This window comes from Balaenoptera ricei, chromosome 1 (genome assembly GCF_028023285.1).
Source record: "Balaenoptera ricei isolate mBalRic1 chromosome 1, mBalRic1.hap2, whole genome shotgun sequence".
NCBI lineage: Eukaryota > Metazoa > Chordata > Mammalia > Artiodactyla > Balaenopteridae > Balaenoptera > Balaenoptera ricei.
The window spans coordinates 71,476,699-71,502,122 of record NC_082639.1 but is presented as its reverse complement, the minus strand read 5'-3'; the positions used below and the strand labels follow the sequence as shown (position 1 = coordinate 71,502,122).

At 33.0% G+C, this 25,424-nt stretch overlaps 1 protein-coding gene and 1 pseudogene across 9 annotated transcripts in view; both read right to left on the bottom strand.

Moving 5' to 3' along the window:
• Positions 1–25,424, bottom strand: part of ADGRL2 (adhesion G protein-coupled receptor L2) — a 212,078-nt gene that overhangs the window by 68,210 nt on the left and 118,444 nt on the right. For all 9 annotated transcript variants that reach the window (XM_059925141.1, XM_059925150.1, XM_059925126.1 and 6 more), the window contains exon 3: positions 12,680–12,893. In XM_059925141.1, the coding sequence (XP_059781124.1) occupies positions 12,680–12,893 (214 nt within the window). The remainder of the gene's footprint in view (positions 1–12,679; positions 12,894–25,424) is intronic.
• Positions 17,010–17,393, bottom strand: LOC132350406 (large ribosomal subunit protein eL22-like; annotated as a pseudogene).

Sequence of the window (25,424 nt, the reverse complement as noted above, 5' to 3'; positions counted from 1 at the left end):
CCATCCGCTGGCAACTCCCTTGGCAGCTGGGGGAAAAAGGGCCTGATCTGAAGGGGGAATGTGGAGGGCATACCACAACATCCACTGCAACACTGTAATGGTGTAAAGAGTTTAATGGACTGTTTTCAAAAACAGGTCTTTTAATACCACTTCTCATTTTCACGGGTTTTATTGTATTTTATCTTCTTGTACATACTGACATGTCAATACTGTTTACTAAGGGATATTCAGTGGGTTTCCTATACAGCAATGAACCTTAACAGGCAGCTTTTAATTGGTCCACATAGGAAACCACATTACTATTAATTTCACAGCTACAGCATAAAATAAAACCATTGCTTCTCAAATTCTAGAGCAATTAGACCTCTCGGCTATTTGGCTAACTCTGCTTCATGATACCCAATGCAGTTAATTATATTTTTTGATGTTAATAGTCTCTGTCAGTCTCAAGCATAACTTCTCTTTGATGAATATTTAAATTATGTTTGAATAAAAAATAATCTTGGTTACATTTCATATTCAGTGATCATCACAGCTTAATAAAGGTCTACTTGTCAAGGGTTGAAATAAATGGCAATGCACATATAAAGGTTCTAAATCAATGTATCAGATAATATACCTGTAATGACCATTATCTATATCTCAATCCAACATACCTGTTTTAAAAGGTATAGTCTCATTCACATAATAACTCACAGTTAGATTGCAAAAGTTACTTATAAACAGTCTTTTAAATTATATATACAGAATTCCATGAATTAACGATGAGAACATCTTAGGACTGTGTCATAAGATAATTTAATGTATGGAATAAAATTACCAAATTTTAAAATGTCCTAGAAAATTCAGCATTCATTCTCTTTCCTCCTCTTGTTGTATTGTTTTAGAAAGTTCTAAGAGTAATAATAAAAAAAAGGCTTTGACTTACTAAAAGATTTTTTGATTATAAATGTTATAGAAATTTACTGAAATCATTATTTACTAATCATTAATGATACTATGAAATCATCACACAGTAATTTAAAAATAATATTTTTCTCCACATAAAGGTTTTAATAGGAGTGGCAGGTGAGGGTGAAGGAAATTTCCCAAACTGGGGAATTGGGAGAGTGGGAAGAAAGTATAAAAGTAAAGCTCATTAGTATAATTTCTTGAAAGTTTGTTTAAAAATCATGTAGTTTAAAAACTCCCTTAGTTTAGCCTATATTATAATAGTAAGGTTTTAAACCAAGCATTTATTTAACATAAACTGTGAAAATGGGTTTTTCTATCTCAGCTCTTTTACTGAATGAATAAATATTTTGTTATCTACTTAATTAAATAAATTAATAAATTGATTTGTTAAATTTTTTAAATTTTTCACTCTTTCTTCTCTGAAACCCTAAATCTTTGGCGATTAAAGATAAAGGAGACAAAATGAGATAAAATTAAAAAGATACAAAGAAATATCCTAAAATGTACACATCAACCTAAGACTGTCTAGTGGAACACTGTGCCAATTTCAAGAAACTAACACATTATAAATAAAAATAGCAGGGGTGGATTCAAGTTTTGTAAGGTCTCCAGCTTTTAACACTTAGGGGTACCAATTTAAGGAAAAAATAGAAAAAAATTACAAGTAGAAAATAAGGTACCAAAGTGAATACTTAAGAAAAAAAAAAAAAGGCAACCACAACAAACAACACAAATTTTCAGAAAGCCTAAAAGTATCACAAGTAACAAAACCCAGAAAACTAAAAAACATTTAAAAAATTTAATTGCCTCCCATTCCTTTACAATTCTTTCCTTAATAATTTTTTCACCATACATCTTAGGATTGTCTCTTCACAATTTCATAGTGTCACTTTCTATAATTTTGCTTTTCCTCCTAAACAGCTGATCAAAATTTATTTTTCATTATTGATGGTTTGGATACTTTAGGCATGTACCTACAATGCCACAGGTGCTCATGTGCATTGAAGTGCTACAGCCTGTGCTCCACAAACACAGGTATTCTGATACATTCTGTTTTATATGATACTCATTAAAAGGGGAGAAGAGTATGGGGCATTTACAATTGTCAGTACTACCTTTGGATATGTTCTCTGTGTACTACTGTATATAATCCACCAAGAATATACAGGAGAGAACTTCTGTTTTGATTAGCTATCTATAAGAACCCTTTAATGACTGAAAGAATTTTCCAGTCTAGCTTCTGGTTCCACTTATTCCAAACATTATTTCTCCACCACTGGCCACATATGTCAGGTGCCATGGGACACTTTTAAACTGTAATATGACATCTGGCCTTGCACATTTACGTCACAATCAGTAAGGCAGTATAATGAGTAATAGGAGTACTTCTAGAGGCCAGTTCTTCACCAGAATAGCTAACAATAACTAAACTGTACATGAGTGTCTACAAACCACATAAAAATACTCCCACTAAACTCAAACTGAATTTATCACCAACTGAACCTCCACTTAACAGAATCCCCAAATGCTCTTAGCTACCCCTAAGCAACCATAAATGAGGGGAATTGTAAGAGAGAAGTCAGAGAAGGAAATCAAAACCTTAAAAGATTGTGTTTAAATATCATACTTCAGCAAATTTTACAAAAACATGACCCTGTGAGCCCACTGCTAGGGACCCTGAGAATGCCTTGGAAGAGGCCTGTGCAAGCAAGAGGCTCTGACATTAAAGATTCATTACTGGCTTCATGATAAATCCACCTTTAGAAACAGTACTTTTTTCACAAATTACAGTTGAATTCATTAAAAATGACAGACCTATAGTCTGAAAAACAGAAAACTGTCTTGAGATTGACAACTTATACAGAGTGACTCTCATTTCAGACATTATCTTCAAGGCCGTGGGGCATTCTAAAACCATGTCTTTATTGGTTGCATATGACATGCGAAGAAATATTGGGAGAACTGCAACACATATTAGCTACACGATACACTTGATTGGTTTATATGAAATAAATATTAAGATTACAGAATTGCTCACTTCTTTGTATTTCTTCAAAACTAGATTTTTCCTAGAACCATCTGAGAGATGTTAGCTCTCATCCTAATTGTGGAATAGCAAACAGCACTAAAAACTGTAACTAAATTGCTATAAGATATTTAAAGAAAATAGTAAGTAAAAAGAATGTCTCTAAAATCTGTAAGACATAAATATTAGTAAAATGCTATCAGAAATCTAATTACCCACAGTAATTTTTCTTAGGCAATATACAAAGTAGATATACATACTGGTGTTTTCTGTTATTGCTGTTGTTGTTAATATAGTATAGGTGTGCAATCCCATTATATAATATATGGAAAAATTAATAGGGCCATAATAAATGACAGTTTAAGCTGTTTTTAAGCAATTGATATCAAATCTTTTTCTCTCTTCATTTAATAAAATCAGTCAATAGAGTATATTATGAATGATACCGACTCACAATTTCTATCCCGTTTTTGATGTGGCAAAGTCAAGCAGCTAAACTGCTAGTAAGAAAATAACACAAGGATTTATAGTAAACCAACAATTAAAAATATTTTCTCTACCAAATAACATATAGGCAATTTTTTTAACTTAATTAGAAATCTCAGTAAAATAAAAAGGATAATGAGAATGGAAAATTCTCAACTTTACTCAAAATTATATTTTGTTATTATTTATGACATAATAAAATGTATAAAATAATAAACAGTATATTTTCAGACAGTGGAATTATTCCAAAGCTTCAATGAATACATAAATTTATTTCCTGGTAATAAAAATGCCTATATGAACTGCATAAGATAAATAATTCCAAATTCTTAAGTGAACTTACAATTCATAATTTGTTTTTAATTTTTTATACTGGTAGAAAATATGCTTTATATTACAGTTCAGTAGCATTTATCTATGAGTTTTTCGTAAGAGGAGAAAACAGAAGAAAAAGCCATATCAAAAGGAAAGATAGTGGCTATGTCTTGATTTGAAACTCTAAAATAAAATTTTATTTGTATTCTCTACAACTGTGATTAAACAACTATATTTATTTGTTCCAAGTATAACTCTTTTTAAAAGGATGCTTGTAAGTCATATTTATATACTGACTCTAGTAGTATGACTTCAGAAAGCAGATACACACTAAAAAGAAATCATACTTAGGTACAAAACAAAGTACTCAAATGAGTATTTGAAAGTAGTCTTGTGTAAACAGATTTAGCGTGCTTTCATCTAGTTATTTAACATTTGATTGTCCAATACATTGTAGTAATATAATGCTGAATTAGACCTGGTTTCTGTCACTTAATAAATTAATTTGTTTAAATTTACTTTGTAAATAGAAACCCATGTTTAGTGTGTAGTAGAGAATGTTCTAAGAGAGTAAATATCTACAAGGTATATGACAATACATGTACTACTGCAATACTACTGTCATCTCATCTATAACACTCACCTCTCAAATAAGAAAGCTGGCATAAGTGATAACTGAGACTATGAAAAGATTATTATAACATTAAAATTCAAATGGATATTCATATTCACTTTTATTTTTTCTCCTCTCCACTTTAGTTTCAAAACTAAAAACCACTTCTAATAATAAAAACACCAGAGTTTAAATGAGATATGTCTTTACTTTTAAAAACTATATTCCCTATCTCTCATCTGACAGTAGCTGTTCAAAAATAAAATCAAATTCAAACTTTCATGGTATTATTTAAGGCTCTTAATTTCACTGAATAATCCTTAGGAAATATAGTGTCCTTAGGGAAAATGGTTCTGGCTTCCTTGACCACCAGTACACAAAGGTAAAACCCACATATTAAGCACCAGAAAAACCAGCAGGTCATGCTTGTATTCTCAGTGTTCATTATCCAGCACAATTATTTTACTAATTTTCATCTTAAAAGGAGAAACAGAGGACCCTGTAAGGCAGAATCTTTGATGTGACTGTTTCTTTCTTCCACATTTGATAAGGAGGGTCATAAGGGATATTAAGATGATTTGTCTTCTAAGCCATTTTATAATTTATTAGTCTTTCTTACACACTAAATGTGAATGTTTAATATGGTTCATGTTTATTACTGCCAATAGTCTTTCCTTCCTATAATGCGTGCTTTGGTTTAAACGCCTATCAGTAAGTGGCATGCAGAGTATGTGCTCAATTAGATATACCAATTAGAGCTTTAATTGTTATTTATTACTGTACTAAGGTTCAAGAGTTTGCGCTAGTAACCTCCCAATCCTTGGCCAAAGAGAGGTGCTTGTAATTCCAGTTAGCTGTCTTAAAACAACTCAGCCAAGAGTGAAAGAATTAGTGCAAATCCATCACCAAACAGGAAATAACCTAAATACATCGCAGAGATGATGAGTTAGCAGCATCTGAGTTATTTATTTTTGCCCAGATGCATGTCATCGTAATGGACAAATGGTTGATAAACCTGACACCACAGATAGATAAAAGCACTTGGGATAAACAGCCTAAAGGTAAGGCTGCACTTTCTCAGAAATGGCAGGCTTAGACCCTATGAGAATGAAAAGGTACACTGAATAAATACTAGGCAAGAGAAGGGTACCCCCTGACTAGCAAGTATTGATAATAACGCAAGAATAAAATATGCCAACCCCTAAAATATTACAAAACATCAAATTAGATGATGGAACAGATTTAGCTAATTTTTCCCTCTAAAAAATGCGATTAATAAGGAAGGGATGTGAATATCTTAGAAAGATGAGTTTTAAGTTTATTGATACCTATAAAGAGGTCAGGGGACAAAAAATTAACTAAATAAAACCTCTTTTATATAGCTCTGACTTGGATACAAAGTTTCTTTATGAAGACTGAATCAACAATATAAAAGTCGAACGGGTTGTATGTCAAGGAGAGTATGCCCACACAGAAATCTGTAATCATGAAGTTTGTCAGAGAACACTGGCAGAACTGTGACTACATTTTAATGGATTTTCTTGGTTAAATTCTGAGAATCTTCCAACATGCATCAGTTGTCATATGAAGGTTTTGTGTGGATGTGTGCATGTATTTAAGTATCTCCTTTCTTTAAATATTTTACACACACTTAATATCTATTAGTATACTTGAAAATAACAGAAGTATATATACAAAACTACATAACAGAATTTTTTAAGAATAATTATTAAATATTATTTAAGAATCAATTTTCATGCAACTAAGATATTAATTAATGAGGTTCCAGGTATAGACGACTTGAGGTTTCAGCCTCTGTGGCAAATAAATAACCTTTTTAAAGGTTCACAAAGTAAAAAGAAGGATATCGTGTTGCCATTCCTTCTCAAAGATATTTTAAAAATAAGTGAGGAGAATATACATGCTGCAATGTGGATGAAGTGTTTTGACTGCAATGACAGCTGATTCTCCAAGTTAAACGAGAGAGAGCTATACTATGATGAGTCCCAAATTCCTTGGCAGGTCCAAAAATCTGTTATTCAGTAACTCCCTTAAAATAGAAGCAATGGCCTATGGTTTTTCCCGCCCATAAAGAGTCCTCATGAGAGTTAAGTGCCTTGCTTCGTAACAAGAAGGGAGGTGAAGAAGCCAATGCACTCATTTTTCCAATCTCACTCTATAACCTACTGTAACGTAAAGAACCATAGAACAGAAAAAAGTAATGCACATATGTATAAAATAACACATTTCTTCAAATCCTCAGGCACACAAGAAATTATCACCACTTGAATTGCTGTTGGGTTAACAATGTTAAGTAAAATGTAATTATTATACTTGAAGATAATAAGTTGGGACACTGGTAGGTTTAGAAAAGGAAAATTCAAGGATAGAGAAGTTATTGAATGGGGTATAGGATAGGAATAGATTAATCTGGTCCCTACTCTGAGCTTATGTCCATCATCCCAACCTTTGTGGACAAGATCTAGGCTCTGAAATAAGTTTTGGCTCTTACTTAGCTTAATTTAATTAAATTGTTCCCATGTTCTAAAAGCTAGATTTTTTTCCCCTTAAGCTAAAAAATCTGTGAGTTGTACTCCTACTTCATAAATCTAGATTATGTATTTATTCCTTGCCTGGATGACTGTGACTAGAGTGGTATCTAATTCATTTGGCCTATGCAAGGCTGAATGCTATTTTCTTAACTTCTATCCTGAAACTCTCCTATCCTGAAAAATCCTAATGTGTTCTTTTATTTGAGCTAAATAGAATAAAAATCTTCAGCAGCAGTGAGAAAAAAATGAATCTCTTTTATACTTTACTGTCGGCTTATGAGACACTACCCTCCTGTTCTTGTTCTGATTTCCTTGATGGTAACTTTACCTCTGCCCCTTAAATGCAGGTGTTCTCTAGAGCTTTTTGCACGCTCAAACCACATAACTTCTGTAGGTAATATCATCTGTTCACCTGTAACTACCAACTATATGTTTATGTTTGCTTCATCTGTATGTTCTTCTTTCAAGACTCTTGTGAGTGCCAGATCTGTATAAACAACTGTTTGCTGAACTATTTATTTATATTTCACCATGTTTCCCAAATAACTTAAAGGAATTTAAATCGGTAGTTTAACAACCAAAAATATACTGTATTTTATTTAATAAGTAACCTACTGTAGTTGTGCTATGAGGTTCTAGCCAGTTGGTATCCATAAGTGGGCTAAAAAAATTGGCTAAAATCTTTGAAGGAATCAGGCTAGTTCCCTAAGTCTAGGAAACTATTTTACTTTCCTTGGGCAATTTCAACACACAAAAAAAGGGCCTATCTTTGAATCAATTATACAAAATACACCTTTCCTACTGTAGGGAAAAAACTGAGGCATGTATTCTTACCATCTTCTTGAGAGCAGCACATATTACTTTTAGAACCTCTTTGCACTGACAGAGGTACACTGATGTACATCTGATAGTATGAGTTAAGACTCTGAAAAACTGGACCTACCTACGCCCATTAACCTTACATTTAATATTTTTTTAAAACCCAGTAAACATTTACATACTTTCTTACTTTCAGATCTCTTGGCTGGAGTGTTAATAAAAAAAGAAAAACCTAAGGACAATTACAAAGCATAATCTAAGGCACCAAACCACCTTGATGAGAACTGGCAAGCTCTTAGAGTGAATAAATGAACAAAGGGACAGTTATAAGCAATACCAGAAGAGGATCTCAGGTACAATTTAGCAAATCACTTTAACTAGATTGTACCCAGTGCTACAAAGAAACAGTATTGTTAGCAAAATTCTAATTTACTTATTCATCAAATACTTCAGAGTAGTAATAAGAAGTGTTTTTTTTCTTTGCTTTAATGAATTCAAAGTGTTGAAACTGTTTCATATTTAAGTTACCCCACTACAATTATCTTCAAAGAGTGCTAAAAAAATTATCTCTAATGGTGATCATTTTATAGAGTATTAAAACATATCATTTTAGGAAAGAGTTTCATTTCTCACTTTTTAGGATGAGCCATTCAGTGTACTTAAAAGACAAGTAGAATCAGTTAGTAATAGAGTCTTGGTTTCATACCTTTAAGTGAGCAGGAAATAGAAAATAGAGAATAAATAACAATTATTGATACTTTTACTATCACCACAGTCAAGAATTACAAGTGTGTTTATTTACTTGACTCTCAACTGATGAAGTGATGACAGTGGGGGGGGGGGGGGGTAGAAAAGCCTTGAATTATAATATAAACATATTTTATGGTATTGAAATTTCTGTGCCTATATCCATTATTATATGTAGAAAACAGGGAGTTTCAAATTTAATAGAAAAATATCTAGTGCTTTTATTTAATTTTTCAAAAGAGAAATCTCCTACATTAAAGAAAAAAAGTCTGATTTTCTACATTATTAACACATTTTTTTGATGATTATAAATGGAAAAATTTGCCAAATTATTAGGAGTTTGGTGAAAATAACTCTTACTTTATTTGTAAATACTGAAAGAATATCTTTAAATTAAAAAAATAGGGACAAGTATTCTACACATTCAGTAGTTATTCTGTAATAATTCAGCTGCAAAAATATTGTCTACCTATTTTTCTTACAGCTATTTCAAACTATGTAATAGTCAAATATGGTGGACTTCCTTTAGGGTTTATAATCTGACATACACAGAATGGAGTACTTATAAATTACCACTATGAAATTCACTTTTAAGTCATCTTAACATTGTCTTCCGTGTCAATAAAGTGTTCATGTTTAAATTGTCATTGTGTTGATTAAATAATTATAAGCCACTAGTATAATTCAACAATATAAAAATGGAGTTTCTACAGGCAATTTTGGAACTAACCCCTTATTTTCCCTAACACACCGCAAATTGTTCAGAGATTTTGATAACAAGGAAATTACAGTATGCTTTCACCGAATTTAAATACCCCCAAACTCTAGTTCCTTTAAAATGTATTATCAAAAATGTAGCCCTGCTTTTATAACATAATGAAACAATGAAAATAACTTGCTATCTTATCTTGTGCATTTCCTATAATATGTAATTACATTTATATTAACAAGTATGATAAGGCTTATGTGTTGTGCTAGATATTCAACCATGTATTTAAATGTATAACTCCACAAACAAAAGGAAGTTACCTACAAAGTACAATTCCTCAGGGCCAGCTCTTTTCGGATTCTCTTTGTACTAACTCCCACTGCTTTTTGCCTGTCAGTCTAATAAAAACAGGTAATTGTACATAATCATTTTTCACTTCCTATTTCTCTCTGGCTTACTTCTAGATGCTCATGTGCTATCACTACCACTGAATAGTCGAATCAACATATTAAGAATGAATAAATGGTCAATTATCAGGGGTTACCTTTATTGTCTGCCTGCTATAGGCAGTTCTCAATTTTTTAAATACTATGTGCAAATTGTTCTATTACAATTTTATTGGAGCACAGAATCCATTCTTCCAAAGAAGGTATATTATCCTACGTAGTTTGTTTCACAAGCCAGATTTCAAATCCTACATAGTCCATAAAGGACTTTTGTTTTTTAAAAAAAACAAAAACAAAACAAACAAAAAAACCGCAAAAAACCTTTATCCAGTGCCATTTGTGCAAATAAGATTTTACCTTAATTTTTTAATAACTACACTTTAAAAACTAAAAATAAAAGCATTTTGATGGAAATCTTTCAAAAGTATTATATATGTCCTCTTGTTTATTAAAAATATCTTGATCAGCATCAACATTAACAAAAAACTACTTACTATAATGTGCTATCAATAAAAATATGCTAATACCTATTTTGTTTGAAATTAGAGATTTTACAGCAATTTGTACCCACACTCTTATAGACTGGATTTTTAAAAAACAGTTTTTCCATTATTTCCTTCATCGCTCTTATCACCTTTAGATGATTTCACTGTGCCTACACTGATCAGACCTCAGTCTAGAAAATTTGCTGCTCTACTTTAAGGTAGACTAGCATATAAGCTACAAAACTGGACAGAAGACTGTTTTCAGTGGGGGAAAAGAGGCAGGAGGAGAGGGTGTAAGCTTTGAATAGAAAGATAAAGGGTTTTCCCAGTAAACAAAATACAAAATCAACGTTGTAACTTGTGTTAACTCTGAAACTTGTGTTCCTTCAGAGAGTCTCTATGTTCCAAATAACTGGGATTGCTGGATATTACTTTCAATCACAACGAACACAATTTTAATACCTTACATATAAGAAAACTCTAATTAAGATGCCAAGAGTACCAAAATTTACGAAAAAAAAAAGATGCCAAGAATTAGGTGCTCTGTGTTAAGGCAGAGGAAAGTCCATACCCATTGTCAGCAGTTTTTTGTATTCTATTTACTTGTAGAAACACAACTGTCCAGTTAAGAGACATCATTCATATATTTTATAGTTTATAACACACTTTCCAACACATCATTTTTAAAACACAAAATTAAGCAAAATTGGTATATTACCCAAATAACTTTCTATCTTCTTTCCTCCTTCCTTCCTTCCTTCCTTCCTTCCCCCCCTTCCTCCCTTCCTTCCTATTATCTATATATGAAGAAAGAGACAGAGAATGAGCACTATATGTTTTAACTTTCTTAATCTGTTGTTTTTATTTTGTTTGTTTTTCTAAAACTGAAGATCAATAGAAGACAAGCCACAGCTTGAGAGGAAATATTTGCAAAAGACATTATCTGATAAAGGATTATTATCCAAACTATATTTTAAAAAACTCTTAAAGGGAATTCCCTGGCAGTCCAGTGGTTGGGACTACGTGCTTCCACTGCAGGGGGCACAGGTTCAATCCCTGGTCAGGGAACTGGGATCCTGCAAGCCACGCAGCGTGGCCAAAAAAATAAAAATAAAAATATAAAAATAAAAAACTCTTAAAGCTAAACAATAAGAAAACAACCCAATTACAAAAGGGGGCAAAAGACCAGAACAGACACCTCACCAATAAAGATATACAAATGGCAAGTAAGTATATTAAGAGGTGTTCAACATGATATGTCATTGGGGAATTGTAAATTAAAACAATGAGATATCACTATACACCTATTAGACTAGCCAAAATCTAAAACACTGACAATACTAAATGCGGGTGAGGGTGCGGAGCAACAGTAACTCTCATTCATTGCCAGTGGGAATGCAAAATGGTACAGTCACTTTGCAAGACAGTTTGGCAGTTTCTTACAAAACTAAACACACTCTTACCATATGATCCAACAAATCATGCTCCTTGGTATTTGCCCAAATGAACTGAAAACTTATGTCCACACAAAAACCTGAACAGATGTTCATAGCAGCTTTATTCATAATTGCCAAAATTTGGAAGAAATCAAGAAATCCTTCAGTAGGTGAATGGATAAACTGTGGTACATCCAGACTATGGAATATTATTTAACACTAAAAAGAAATGAGCTATTAAGCCATGAAAAGACATGTAGGAAACTTAAGTGCATATTACTAAGTGAAAGAAAGCAATCTGAAAAGGTTACATTCTGTACGATTACAACTATATGACACTCCAGAAGAGGCAAAACTGTAAGAAAATAAAAAGATCAGTGGTTGCCAGGGATTAGATGGAGGGAGGTATGAGTAGGTGGAGCACAGAGGATTTTTAGGTCAGTGAAACTGTTCTGGATGATATTACAACGGTGAATAAGTGTCATTATAAATGTGTCAAAACCCACAGAATGTACAACAACAAGAGTGAACCCTAATGCAAACTGAGGACTTCGGGGGATGATGATGTATCAATGTGAGTTCATCTACTATAACGAATGTACCACCATGATGGGGGATGTCAGGATGTCAATGGTTAGGGAGGCCTTGCACGTGTGGAGATGGAGTATGATAATTCTGTGTACATTCTGCTCATTTTTGCTGAAAAAATAAAGTTTACTAATTTAAAAAAAATAAGGAGCAATTATTGCCAAAGACCCAGACATTTAAACATTCTTGATAGTATAAAATATTTCAAAATTTTGAAGGCTTAAAAAACAAGATTACATGTCAATTACTTTTATCTTATGATGTATAAAAAAACATGTAATACATATTCCTTCTGATATGTCAATCTATATAAAAATGATACAGAGATTTAAATGTTGTTGAAATATTATAAAGTAGAAATCAACATTAGTAGGTAAAACCCTAACTCAGTTTAATGAATAGGCTGAGATATGGACTGTATCTGTCCAGCCTGGAGTTACGATAATACTTTTACGAATTTGGATGTAGTAACTAAAATGGGATAATAACACGTGAACATTTACCTTTGAGTCATAATTTTGAAGGCATCTGGGAGGTAGCAGTCTGTATTCTCCATCTGAAATGGGTCAGCATCACAAATCTTGTCGTCTGTCCGACCATAGTTAGCGCTCTCAATCATGATGACATCACTGCCGGGACATCGTAGATCTATAGAATAACCTTCACAGGATAATTCTCTACGAACTAACCCAAATGGTAAAGCTGCTCTGCTGAAACCTTAAAAAAGAAAAAAAAAAAAAATTAACTCATTTATGAAGTATATTATTTTAATAAGGCATTTTCAAGTAATATGAGTCATGTCTATATCCAAGAGATGTCATACAAAGTATGTTTTTCAAGCCACCATTCATACATTTATTAAATAATTCTCTGGATCTTTACTATGAATCACTAATGTATCATTAAATTTTTAATATATATCTTTAGCTGGATTATTCATCTTTATAAGACAATTTTAAATTACCTTAATAAAATATTTTCTGTATAACCTAGTCACAATCAGAAACTACGTGGCCCTTTTTGAGTAAACCCAAAGAAAAATGACACATTTGATCAATGGATTTATAAAGAGTGACAAGATTTACAAATACAGAATGCAACAATTAATAAAAGAACGGTTTTCATTTATAAATGAAATCAAAGCTCTGCTATACAGGACACTGGCCTTACTTACCCACTTAATGTAGACATATTAATTGCTGTTAATAGAATTATCTTAAAAATACATTTGTCTTAGTGTCTCCCAAAATAACTAAGACACTATGACAGTATCATACTTACGGCACAATAACTTATTTCAATTTGTAGACTCTTTACTGAAAACTGACATAAATGAAAGGATTCAGCAGATGGGCATTCAAAGGAGCCAGCACTGCTCCAATCCAGTCCAAAAAGCTGAAACCCCCAAAAGGGGCAAAATTTCTGAGATTCAGTTTTGTCATTTACAAAATGCAGATGAAACATCTATGATGTTATTATTTTTCCTACCTGTGTGACTCTAAAATGAGATAATGTACAGAAAAGCACTTAATAGAAAGTGCCATATGAACTTATGTATGGTGTATTAGGTGGAATGTAGATAACCACTGTTCATGAGTGCTATAAAAAGATTCCAAATAGAATAAGAAATTAGAATTTTAGGTTTTAATCACAGTTTTCAACCAGGGGTCCTCTAAAGTAGTAACAGAGCATAGAACAAAGGTAAAAGCAGAGAAAGCCAAGAACAGCCAAGAACAACTATGTATGGGAGAAGCACATCTCTGTGTGCTGATGTGATACCTATGGGTTACCTACCATATCAAAAACTTCTACATTGACCCAATTTTTTTTTTGACCCAATTTTTTATTTCAGTTCTCTAACTCGTTGCCATCTATAGCATTTCTTTTATAAAAGACTAGCATTAATTTCAGTATTTTTTCTTATCTCTATCCTTTTAATTACTCTGCATCACATGAGTTATCCCTTATATCCCTTTTTACTGGAAAAAAAAAATGACATTCAGAAGTAAACTGTTCCAAGACATAAACTTCTAAGTTGAAGAGCTAGGTTCTGTCCAGGTCAATCCAATGCTAAAACCTGTTCTCTTTAACTATTGCACAATGTCTCTCACTAATACAATAAAATAAACAGTCTCCTGGATAAACATGCATCTTCTTTCTAAGATGCAAATAATCCTGCAAAATGATTAGTTAGTGGGTTGCACCTTGGTATGATTTAGAAAATCAGCAATTCTCAAACTTGGCTGAGTTCTCAGTTCTACTGAGAAAACTAAAAATGTAATTGGGATGGAGAGAGAAGAAAAGCACACAGTTTAGAGCACAGAAATCTTCAGGGGACTGAGGCAAACGCCAACCTTGGTAGGTTTTCACTAAGAAGATTTATGGTCTTACAAGATTACTAAAAGAGAAGCGCACTATCAATGAAGAAGGAATACAGAAATGGAGCTGGGCAATATCATAACAAGCAGTAAAGGGGCCAACCTTTTCCCAAGTTCATAAATAAACTTTTACATATGTTATTGCTTTCTTCCATTTGCTGATACTGTACTGCTTATACAAATAATTCAGCTTAAATTAGTATTATATTTGTTTTAAATGAAAATATGTTTTAGGGCTTCAGAAGCAGACACACTTCTGTGGCAAAAAGCTGTGTGAAAATTCAAACAAGTGACATCATATAAAATTTTGGAGCACTGCATATTTTAAAGCCAGAGATGATTTGCAATTATAATTCCTTGTAAATCATATTAGAGAATATTACAAATATGAGAAAATGTTATTGTAAGACTGACTTGGAGCCAAAATTCACAAGTTGTAGTATTTGTCAAAAATATAGAATTGATTCTGAAGCACTGTGGTTTTTAACTTGAGCTCCTTAATTTTTGTTGTTGATAGTTTGCAGGATTATAGTTATGGTTCTAAGTGAATTTTCCTCTGCTTTTGAAAGATATTTGAGAAGTTGCAGAAGTCTTGCTGTTTTGATAATTCAGAGAAAGGATTTTTAAAGCCTTAATATTAGTCATCCAAAAAGGTAAAGTATGGAAAAAGAGAAGGAAAAAAAATAGAAAGATCAGCACACTTTACTAATGTAGTAGATTTCCAATATATAATTTTCTGAAGAACAGATCATGGCACTTACACTTTCATTGCATAGAACTGAATGAGTTCTTAATGGTGAATGTTGCTTTATTTAACGCTATAATGTTATTGCCTTAAATCATTAAGTGTTCTCTTTCCTAAATTCTTGCTCTCTCACCTCTGTTTCCATTGAACTTTATACTTACGTATAAAATTTAAAAATCGCTTGTTATTACCACATGGTGCTGTGGATATTCATTTTTAATATATATCTTCCCTGCTAGACTCTGATGATAGTTAGTTATAATTCCAATGCTAGATTGGTACATGATACATAATTCCAATAACTGCTGTCAAACCAAATTGCTAAGTTGAACAACTAGTATCTGTTTAAAACAATATAAATTAAAATGCGTTTTCCTCTGTAATATCTATTTCCTTTGGCAGTGAAAACAAAAAGAGTGAGCATTAAGACACAGATAAATTACTTAATAATCAATAACATTATGTTATAGCCTCAAAAAAAGAAATGTTTAAATTCTGTCAATTTATTATTTTCTAGGTACCACTGGGGTTCATTAGTGTTTCTCACAAAGACAGATGTTTATGAACCTTCCTTTATTTAAATCTGTGTTTCCAACTGGATATGGATATATATATATATATATATATCTATATAAAACAAATATGAAGAAAAAAATAAAAAGTAAATATTGTAGTAGCTAACATTTACATAGCAATTACAACGTTTAGATACTGTCCAAACTGCTTTTTATGGATCACCCTTTTTATGATCACCAGCATCATCAACAACTATCAACACAACAAAAAACAATGGAGTACTTAACTGTAATAACACCGATTTACAGAGTATGAAACTAAGGCATTAAACAGTAAGTAATTCAGGGTCTCAAGGATTACTGTGAGTTAGATTCTAATGCATGCAGGGTTCTCAGATTCCAGAGCCCATGCTTTTAGTAATGGCCATGAACAGAAAGGGATTCTGTGACTTCTCAAGCCACCATGTTGATAATACAAACAAGATTTACTTTATAATTTTTCGTACCATTTGAAATTCACCAAAAAATGTTAGTGAATTTGACAGGAAACAATTATTTTAAAGGTTCACACAACATATAGATAATAATGAAAATTGTATTTGTGGAAATGTAGCGACGTGTGCCATAAACTTATTAAGAGAGCAAAATCTATACTGTGCAAGTATGGACACACAGAAAGAGTACTGAACAGTACAGGTGTCTGGGTCAGCCTTGTGAACTTGGCTACATCATTTTATTTTTCTGGGTTTTAATTTCTTTTTCTGAAGAATTAAAGTCATTTCAAAGTCCTATCAAATTTCACCAATCTATGATTCTAAACAGGCAAGCTCCTTTTAAGCAGGTATACATGCTATTCTAACATTTTCAAGTGGTCAACAATTAAGACATTTGTTGCTCTATTTCTTTAAAATATAAACATGAGAATGTTAGCATGGATGGACTATGGCACAATAATGTAGACTGTATGGTACTGCCAAGAAAATTCTCAAAAGTACATGATGAATTAGTCAGGATTCATACAAATCACAAGTAGACATCTTTCTGGATTAACTATTTTAACCAAAGACTTACTGGAAGGGAGAAAATAAACACGGGCCAATTATTAAATGAAAAGAAAAACCTACATAAACTTTTTTATTCTTGGTTCCTAAGTTTTATTCAAGAACTCATACAAAATATTCCAGATAACTGAGTTTTAATCCTCATCTTCCTCCTCTTCTTCATCTTGATTAATCTAGAAGTAACGCAATTCGTAACTCTCTTTGTTGTTACTAACTACGTGTAACCAGTCACGTAGATTATTCTTCTTCAAATATTTTTTTGGTGATATATTTCAAATACCTTTTGGAAAAAGGCACCTCAGAAGTTACAGTAATCTTGCTTTGCTTCTTTCGACTGTTACAATACCTCCACCAAGATTCCCAGCTTTTCCATTCACTTTCTCTCCTGAAAAAACTGCTCAAGATTGGCGGCATCCATGATTCCATCTTCTACAGGGTGGGTACAGTCAAGAGTAAACTTCAGGACCTGCTTCTTTCTTTTTGCCCCCCTTCGCCACAAGCTTTATCACGGGTGCCATGGCAGCAGCGGATGGCAGAAAGCATAAATTTTTAAGAAAAATGTAAATTGTTATGCTTTCTTTGGCCACTTCTCCCTATTTTCCTGAAAACTTCAAGGGGTATGGCTTCAAACTCTTCCACCAGCAATGGAACTTCAAAGAAGTTTGGAAAGTCTTAAATAAAACTATTGCAATTAATATTAATTTTTAAAATTCAACATTTTCACTAAGTAAATCTTATGAAAAGGCAGAACAAAACTTATTCCTAAAAACACTTATTTACACCTTTATTTATATCACATTAATGACATACTATACTGAGTCACAGGAAGAAATCATCACAGGTATCAGTACCATTTCTTAATTGCACTTTCTTCCTTTGTACACGAATTCATCCTTAATTATTTAATTGAACATTTTTCGGGACTTTTTAAAAAAATCACTGCTAAGATTATATGACTGACTCCCAAATATGACTTTGCATCAGAGTCATCTGGTAGGTATTTTTTAAAAGACGTATCTGCAAACCCGAATCCAGCCCTACTGAATCAGAATATCTGGGTTCAGATGAAGGTAGGATATCTGTATTTGGGGAAGAAAATTTATTTATTTGCAACACACTGATACAATAAGACATGCCAAGAATTTCTCCAAGGCCCTTTAAAATAGGTTTTCTCTATTACATATTTGTTAAGTCGTCATCATATTTCCTCTTAATTCTCTAATATAGTTTTACTTTAATCTTTGAACATAGTCATAACGGCCATTCTGAAATGTTTATCTGCTAAATCTAACATCCAGGCCCACAACAGAGGCAGTTTCTATTGAATGTTTTTTCTCCTAAGTATGGGTCAACTTTCCTGTTTCTCTGCATTAGCTTGCAAATTTTTTGTTGTTGTTGAAAACTAGACATTTAAAATAATATACTGTTAGCTATTCTAGATTCCTTTCCCCTGAGAATTGTTGCTGTTGTGATATTTTCTTTTCAGCATTCTGACTGAATTTAGTCTGCTGACTCTGTCTTCCCCTGTACTTTACAGCTGCTGTGTGTCTCTGTTCATTATTGTCGTTGTTATTTTAATTCTTATTTTTATTTTCTAGCTTGACTTTCTTGGGATCACACCTGTCTCTGCATAGCTTAGTGATCAGCCAATGACTGAGCAAAGACTTTGCACAAAAACCATGAACCCATAATAAGGTCTCCACTCTCTGCTGATTGATCTGTAGGTTACGGAGAGTTCAAAGTTCAAGCAGTTTTCAAGTCAGCCTTGGTTATTTTTCTGCCACGTCCCCTCGCATCTCCTCTGCTCTGTGTGTAGCTTCTCAGTCAGTCAAGAACGCAGAGAACGTTTGGCTCTTTCATTTCCAAGGTTTGGCTCTTTCATTTCCAAGGTCTCCTGGTTATGTTTCAGACTGGCACTCAGTCTCCCCACCTGGGACCACAACCTCAGGTTAGCAAGAGCTAGGGGTTTTCCCCATCTGTTTTCCAGTGTTTACCACTTTTACTGACAACACTGCTGGGCATGGGTTTCCACACTCTACTCTAAATCAAGCCAACTCTCCCTGGCAGCTCAGTCACAGATTTTCAAGGCCAGCCTTGCTCTGACAAAACTAACCACAATGACATAGCCAGAGTGCAGGGTGGGGGGAGGAGCAGCCCCAGGCTAGAAGGCTTTAAACTTGAACTATGTGCACCAAAAGTTCCATCAGCTTTTTTTTCAAGAAATCCTTCCCAATTTCTTATTTGGCTCTGGTTAATTTCCAGAGCCCTAAAATGGTGGTTGTTGACAATTTTGTTTAGTTTTATACTTGTTTGGGGGAAGAGGATTTGTCACCCTCTTCACCCCATCGTCACTAGAAGTCCCTCTGAGGACTTTACAAATATATACTGACTACAAATCCTCATAACAACCATATGAGATAGGTATTATTATTATCACTATTTTACAAAGGAAGAAATTGAAGCACAGAAAAATTATGTTTTCCAAAATCACACATCCAATAAGAATGAAATCAAGGTTTGAAACCTAATACTTCAGCTCCCAAACTCATGTTTTTCAATGTTACTTTAATGCCTCTCCAAATGATAATGACACTTAGCAGCAGGTTGGGGACCCCTGTTGTACAGAACATAGTTAGGGTGTACTGGGTGCCTCTAGTCCTAGAGGAACAAGGGCAAGAAAGGAAACAGTTGTCTGATGGTCAAGTAGTCAATGAAATTGCTCAGTCAACATAATCAACATAAAGAAATGCCCAAATTAAAGCTCTTTAATCACACTATTACTATGACATTTATTCTAAGCTGTACTTTCAATATATTTCTGTTTCAACAAAGAAAAAAAAAAAGCATCCCAACAAGCAAAGTGTAATCCAATCCATCTGACATCGAAGAAAAAACTTGTGGGAGGCTCTGTGAGCAAAAAAATCAATATTGCAGCTTTCTGCTATGCAAATGTGAACACTGCCAAATAGTGGTGCTTAGAGTAAAAAGAACTGTTTTGCTCCATTTTCTCCACTCTGAACAAATGACTTTGAAGACACTTTTTCCCTCCCAAGCTATAAAATGTCAAGCAATAACTGTGCTTTAGGCTAGTGATTGGAATAAACACCTCCTGTCAACAGGTGCAGTGACTTAGGACTGAAATCTTGCACATTCAGGGAATAACTCCTAATAAACAGATGTACTGCTATGAGATGGGAATTTGTAAGACCAGAATTGGAATTCTAACATTGGATTTCGCATCATTTATGAGCATTTTGGCAAGAAAATATGCTACTCTGGCAATAAATAGTATACTGCTATAAGCTTATGCCTGTGGTGGACTTCAAACTCTTGATTAGGAACATTTTGCTTTTCTAACATTGTCTCCCTCAGTCTGCTCTTTGGACATTTCTGTAAAATCATACATTCCAATAAAAGACTTATTAAGCTATAAAATAAAAACTTCAACTTTTCTGGTACTGTTTTCCTTAATTACTTTGAACTGAACCCTGTCATGTATGCCCTGCTTATGCCAGCTAGGGTCCCAGTAAGCACCACTCCTTTTGATTATCATGGTCCTCTATGGGACTGAGGCTGTGACTTCAAGCTCTACAGAAACATTAACTCAGACCATCGTCTATTACCAGTGATGGAATATGAAATCTCTGATTTATTCCTGTTTATATATGCTAATAAAATTTCTTCCTAAAAGGGAAATAAGAAAAATACTTAATGAGGGGAGCATGATTTCCACCAGGCTGAACTCTAGTTTAGAAGCTGCCAGAAAACTTATTTCCATTTCATTTTAATTTAGGTGAAAAGTCAGTGTTCAAAGTAAACCTAAATGATAAATTATTTCACTAGTAGTTCAACTTTTTCAATTTATCTCTGCATATTCATGAGGTTATTATAACAAAATTTTTAAAATCAAGGATGTATAATAAAACTTACCTTTGTATACTAAAAGGCAGTATGTTAAAAACTCATTCCATGTAAGTTTGCAGAATGTCACTCTATTGTTTTACTCTATTAGTCCATTTTAAGAAATAGCTTTATCAATCAAACTCTAAAATATCTAATTTTTTGTGTTCATTAACATATAATTCTTTAACCTGTCAGTATTATGTGAGGAGCCTAAACCATGGCATGTGCACAGTAAAAACAACTACTTTCACCTTTGAACTTGTGTTCATGCCAAGAACAAAGAAAATAAAGGAATGCAATGTCATTTTCCAGCACCCTGGCCTTGAAAATGTAGCAATCTGTGTGTTAAGTAAACTTGGTTAGCATGAAACACAAATCAAATCCTTACAAAAATATAAAGTTCTTGCAAAAGAAAGTGTTCAAACAATTTAAGGTCATGTAACTACAAAATAGTCAACTCACCATATATGTGTGACATGCCTTAGCTTCTTGTGTCTTTCTGGTTTACAAAACATTTTTTTCTATTTTGGGTATATTTTAAATTATGAAGCACTTCAAACAAAAAAATTTTTAGAAGAATGTTTACAGTTTCAAGTAAGATCAATTTATACACAAAATACTAAGATTTATATTGGAATACACAAAAATTCCTAATAAATACATAATAAAAAATTAATACATAATTAAATCCAATTATATAAACAGCAAGGGAAAAAACTTTACCTCTGTGATTTGTTAAAAGGAACAAAATTCTGGACACTTTGGACACTCAAAATGTAAAAATATACTGCAAGAATGCCATCAGCTATTAGGTTCAAATATGACTACTCCTGAAAAGCCTCTCAATATTTTAAGGAGAAAGTATGCATTATAAGTCCTTCAAAACATTTGGAGATTAAATTCCTTATTAGAAAGAAACTGATCTCTCCCACTTAAAAACCTGTAAATTATCTGGCACTGATTAATAATTCACAAGTGCCATTAAAATATAGCAATTTAAAAGTTATAAATTACTCTCAGTTTAATACTGAACTTTAAAAGAAAAATTCCTGGTAAGCATGTCTATTAAGAATAATATATGCCACAGACAGACGCTTTTAATAGTCTCAGCATATAGCTAGCTATAACTTCTTGAAAGTTCACAAACATATAACACTTTCATTCTGATCTACTTTTAAATATTAGTGAATTTTGTATTAAGCCTCAATATTACCCTTACTACTCAGTGCCTATGCCCTCTGCACAGGATGTTCTACTCGTTTTTCTCTTAGTAAACAATTATTCTCCAAAATCCAGTTCAAAGCTTCCCTAACAATGGGGAATGAAGAACCTGAGCTCAGGTTTGGGTCATCTATTTTCTTTCTTCCAATAAATATTTATGAGCGCCTACTATGTGCCTAGCACTCTTCCACACACTTGGGATATAACAGTGAAAAAAATGACAATGATCCCTGTGTCTGGGTAGCTTCCATAGGGAGTGAGTTCTCCTTGAGGAAAGATATCATCCACCATTACAATGCCAAGCCTGATAGAGTCAGTTTACAGTGGTCTCTTTATAGTGGACATAAAATAAAGACATGTTAAAACAATAGGTGTAGGAATGAAATGAGTGCACGAACAATTATAAGCTCCACTATCAGAGCAGGCAACATGTTCTTTACTTATATTCCTCTCCTACTGAACGCTGAGCTGCTGAATACAAAGAAGTGAAGCTTATTTATTTTTGTATCCTTAGTTTCCAACACAGTGCATGGTACATAGGCAGCAATCACCTTTTGCTTAATTTTATTTTATGCATTATTTTATACCTTAATTCCTTGTACAAAAAGTTGTCAAATATACCTAAGAACATAAAATGAAGATGTTTTTATAGAGGGGGAGAAAACACACACACCACAATTTTATCTTTTTATATATGTTAGTTTTAAAGTTTCTAGTTTTGAAGTTTCAGCTATGTACATTATCAGGAAATGTTGTATTTAAAACATTTTATGTCAGGAGATAAAAAAATATATATAAATGTAACAAAGATGACATCTTCACCAGAGTCTCCAAATCAGTGGGACTCAACTATGAAATGCAACCTTAAAAGACTGACCACCTGCTAGTTAAAAATCATCCAGGAGTTGTGGTCATTGATCATGTAAAAGCATCACAAAAACCAGAATAGCAACTTTACCACTCCCCTTTTTCTTCCCTCAAGGAAATAGTAAACACTTAATATTTATTTTTTATTTATTTAATAAATATTTATTATTTATTTAATATTTAATATTACTATTTATTATTTTTAATAACTAGTTAAAACCAGTTTAACATTAAGAAGTTACTATCGGAAATACAATTTCTCAAGTCATTTACATTGCACTATCAAATCAAAATTCATAAGTAATTCCGTATAAAGTATTCACTGACAACAACGACAAAAAACTAGCGAATAATCACAGAATAAGTAAGAAAATAATTTCATCGTCTCTTCTGGTACAACAATTTATTTCTACTTCCACATTGATTATTTACTATAATCTTCTAGCAATTTTATTATTTTTTTTATTACCCTTCCTGTTATCAGAAATTCCATTACCTCCCCTCACCCATCCAACCTCAGAACATATGTTCTTAAAAGCGGTTAAACAAAGCAACAACACAAAAACATGTGTCGTTCCTTCATCCAGTGGCTCACCCCAAGCCATACCGGCTAAAGGATTCTATTCCTTTCCGGTCACCGTATTAGTCTGATGAATACAACTACCTAGGTGTGGAGACCTCATTTAAAGTATTCCCCAGGCAGGTCTCCCAGATCAGAAAGTCAAAATTCAGATTCTAAGTCTTTTTGTTAATATCTTGTATTCAAACATAAACAATATGAAAAAAAAAAACCCAAACTCCCAAAACAGTATTAACCATAACTTTATTTTTTAAAAGGTACATTTAAATTGAATCACAAGAGGGACAACAATGTATATAAGACTTCCATGTCAATTAACTTTTATTTGGTAACAATGAACTCTAAAGATGTTAATTTACCAGTGTTACAACAGCTTCCTCATTAAAGGCATCTATAAGGGGGCCAATTAATACCAATTCTAAAACTTATTTAACTACACAGAAACTGCAGGAAACCACCCACTCATTGCTCTCTTTCCCAAACAGGAATCCAAAGGTAATCACATTCAACTGCTGACTCAAACAAGTGTCCTAGAAGGGAAAGGCATTATATCTCCCCATACATTCCCATGAGGTGTTTATTTCTCACTTCAGGTAGGAAAGATTAGCACAGCCTGAAACCAGTCTCAACTCTTATCTTGACTTTTCACAAACTGTTACCCACACTAACCACTAACACTTCGATCACTTAAAACATGTCAGGCATTTAACCTTTTCCCCACTGAAGAAGGGAGAAATTTCATGTCTTTCTTCCTACATGCCATAAAAGGCACTCTTTCCCTAAAACTTCAAAGGACTTTAGGAAGTTAGGGCTTTTTAAAAAAAAAATTATTTAACTGAACACACTAATACTATCGAAGATGACACAAATGCTTTTCTGCTAGAAGTGAGAAGGCATCTTCCAGTAGGGTTCTAGAAAGAGAAATTCTTACTGAGGTCCTTTCCCATCTCAAAAAAATAACTCATGAGACCAAAGTTGACTTATTTAGTTTCCTCCCTTTTCCCAAAAATGATGCTTAAAATTCTATTCTAAATTATACCACAGGAACTTCCCTGGCGGTCCAGTGGTTAAGACTGCACCTTCCAATACAGGGGGTGCGGGTTTGATCCCTGGTTGGGGAGCTAAGATCCCACATGCTTCGTGGCCAAAAACCCAAAACATAAAACAGAAGCAATATTGTAACAAATTCAATAAAGACTTTAAAAATGGTCCACATAAAAAAAAAACTTAAAAAAAAAAAATTAAAAAAATAAATTATACTACATACATGGAATTTCTGAAACCCCAAACTAGACTGTAACTACTAAGATGTAACTCTTTCTTTATAAATAAAGGCTATTTTTTATCTCATGAACAAGTTGTAAAGATAAATTTCTAAAAGATATACAGAACTATTGGAGTAACTAACCAAGTGGGTAATAAGATCTATAAAACAAAAATTAAAAGATTTACTCCAGTGAACACTGTACTACTGTGCTGTTACATTTTTCAATGCTCCTGGACCAATTAAAAAACTGCAAAATAAATGAAGCCAAATGCAGTCGTGAACCCATTTTTGTGAACTTCAATTCAAAATGCAAACTCAAAATAATCAAAACCACCTCCAAATGGAAAATAGCATTTCAAAGTTATCTCTTACTAACATCTTTGGTAGCCCCACCTAAACATATTTATTGCTCATTCATTCATCCACTTGTATTTGTGTCCTTAGCACATTCTAATTTCTCCACCAGACTATTCTGAGATAAGCCACAGAAACTCATAATTCCCAAAAACAAACAAAAAAAAAAGGAGAGAAGAAACTTGAAATTCTCAAGTTGGAGGCAACTCAACCACTTTCACAAACTACAGAAAGCCCACTCAATGATAAAAGTTCTCCCTGACAAAAGAGATGACTTCTACAAGTATTCTACTGTGATACTCTGAGTGAAAACAGAAACTGCTTCCCCAAATGGTATGAAGGTTATCATATAATTCC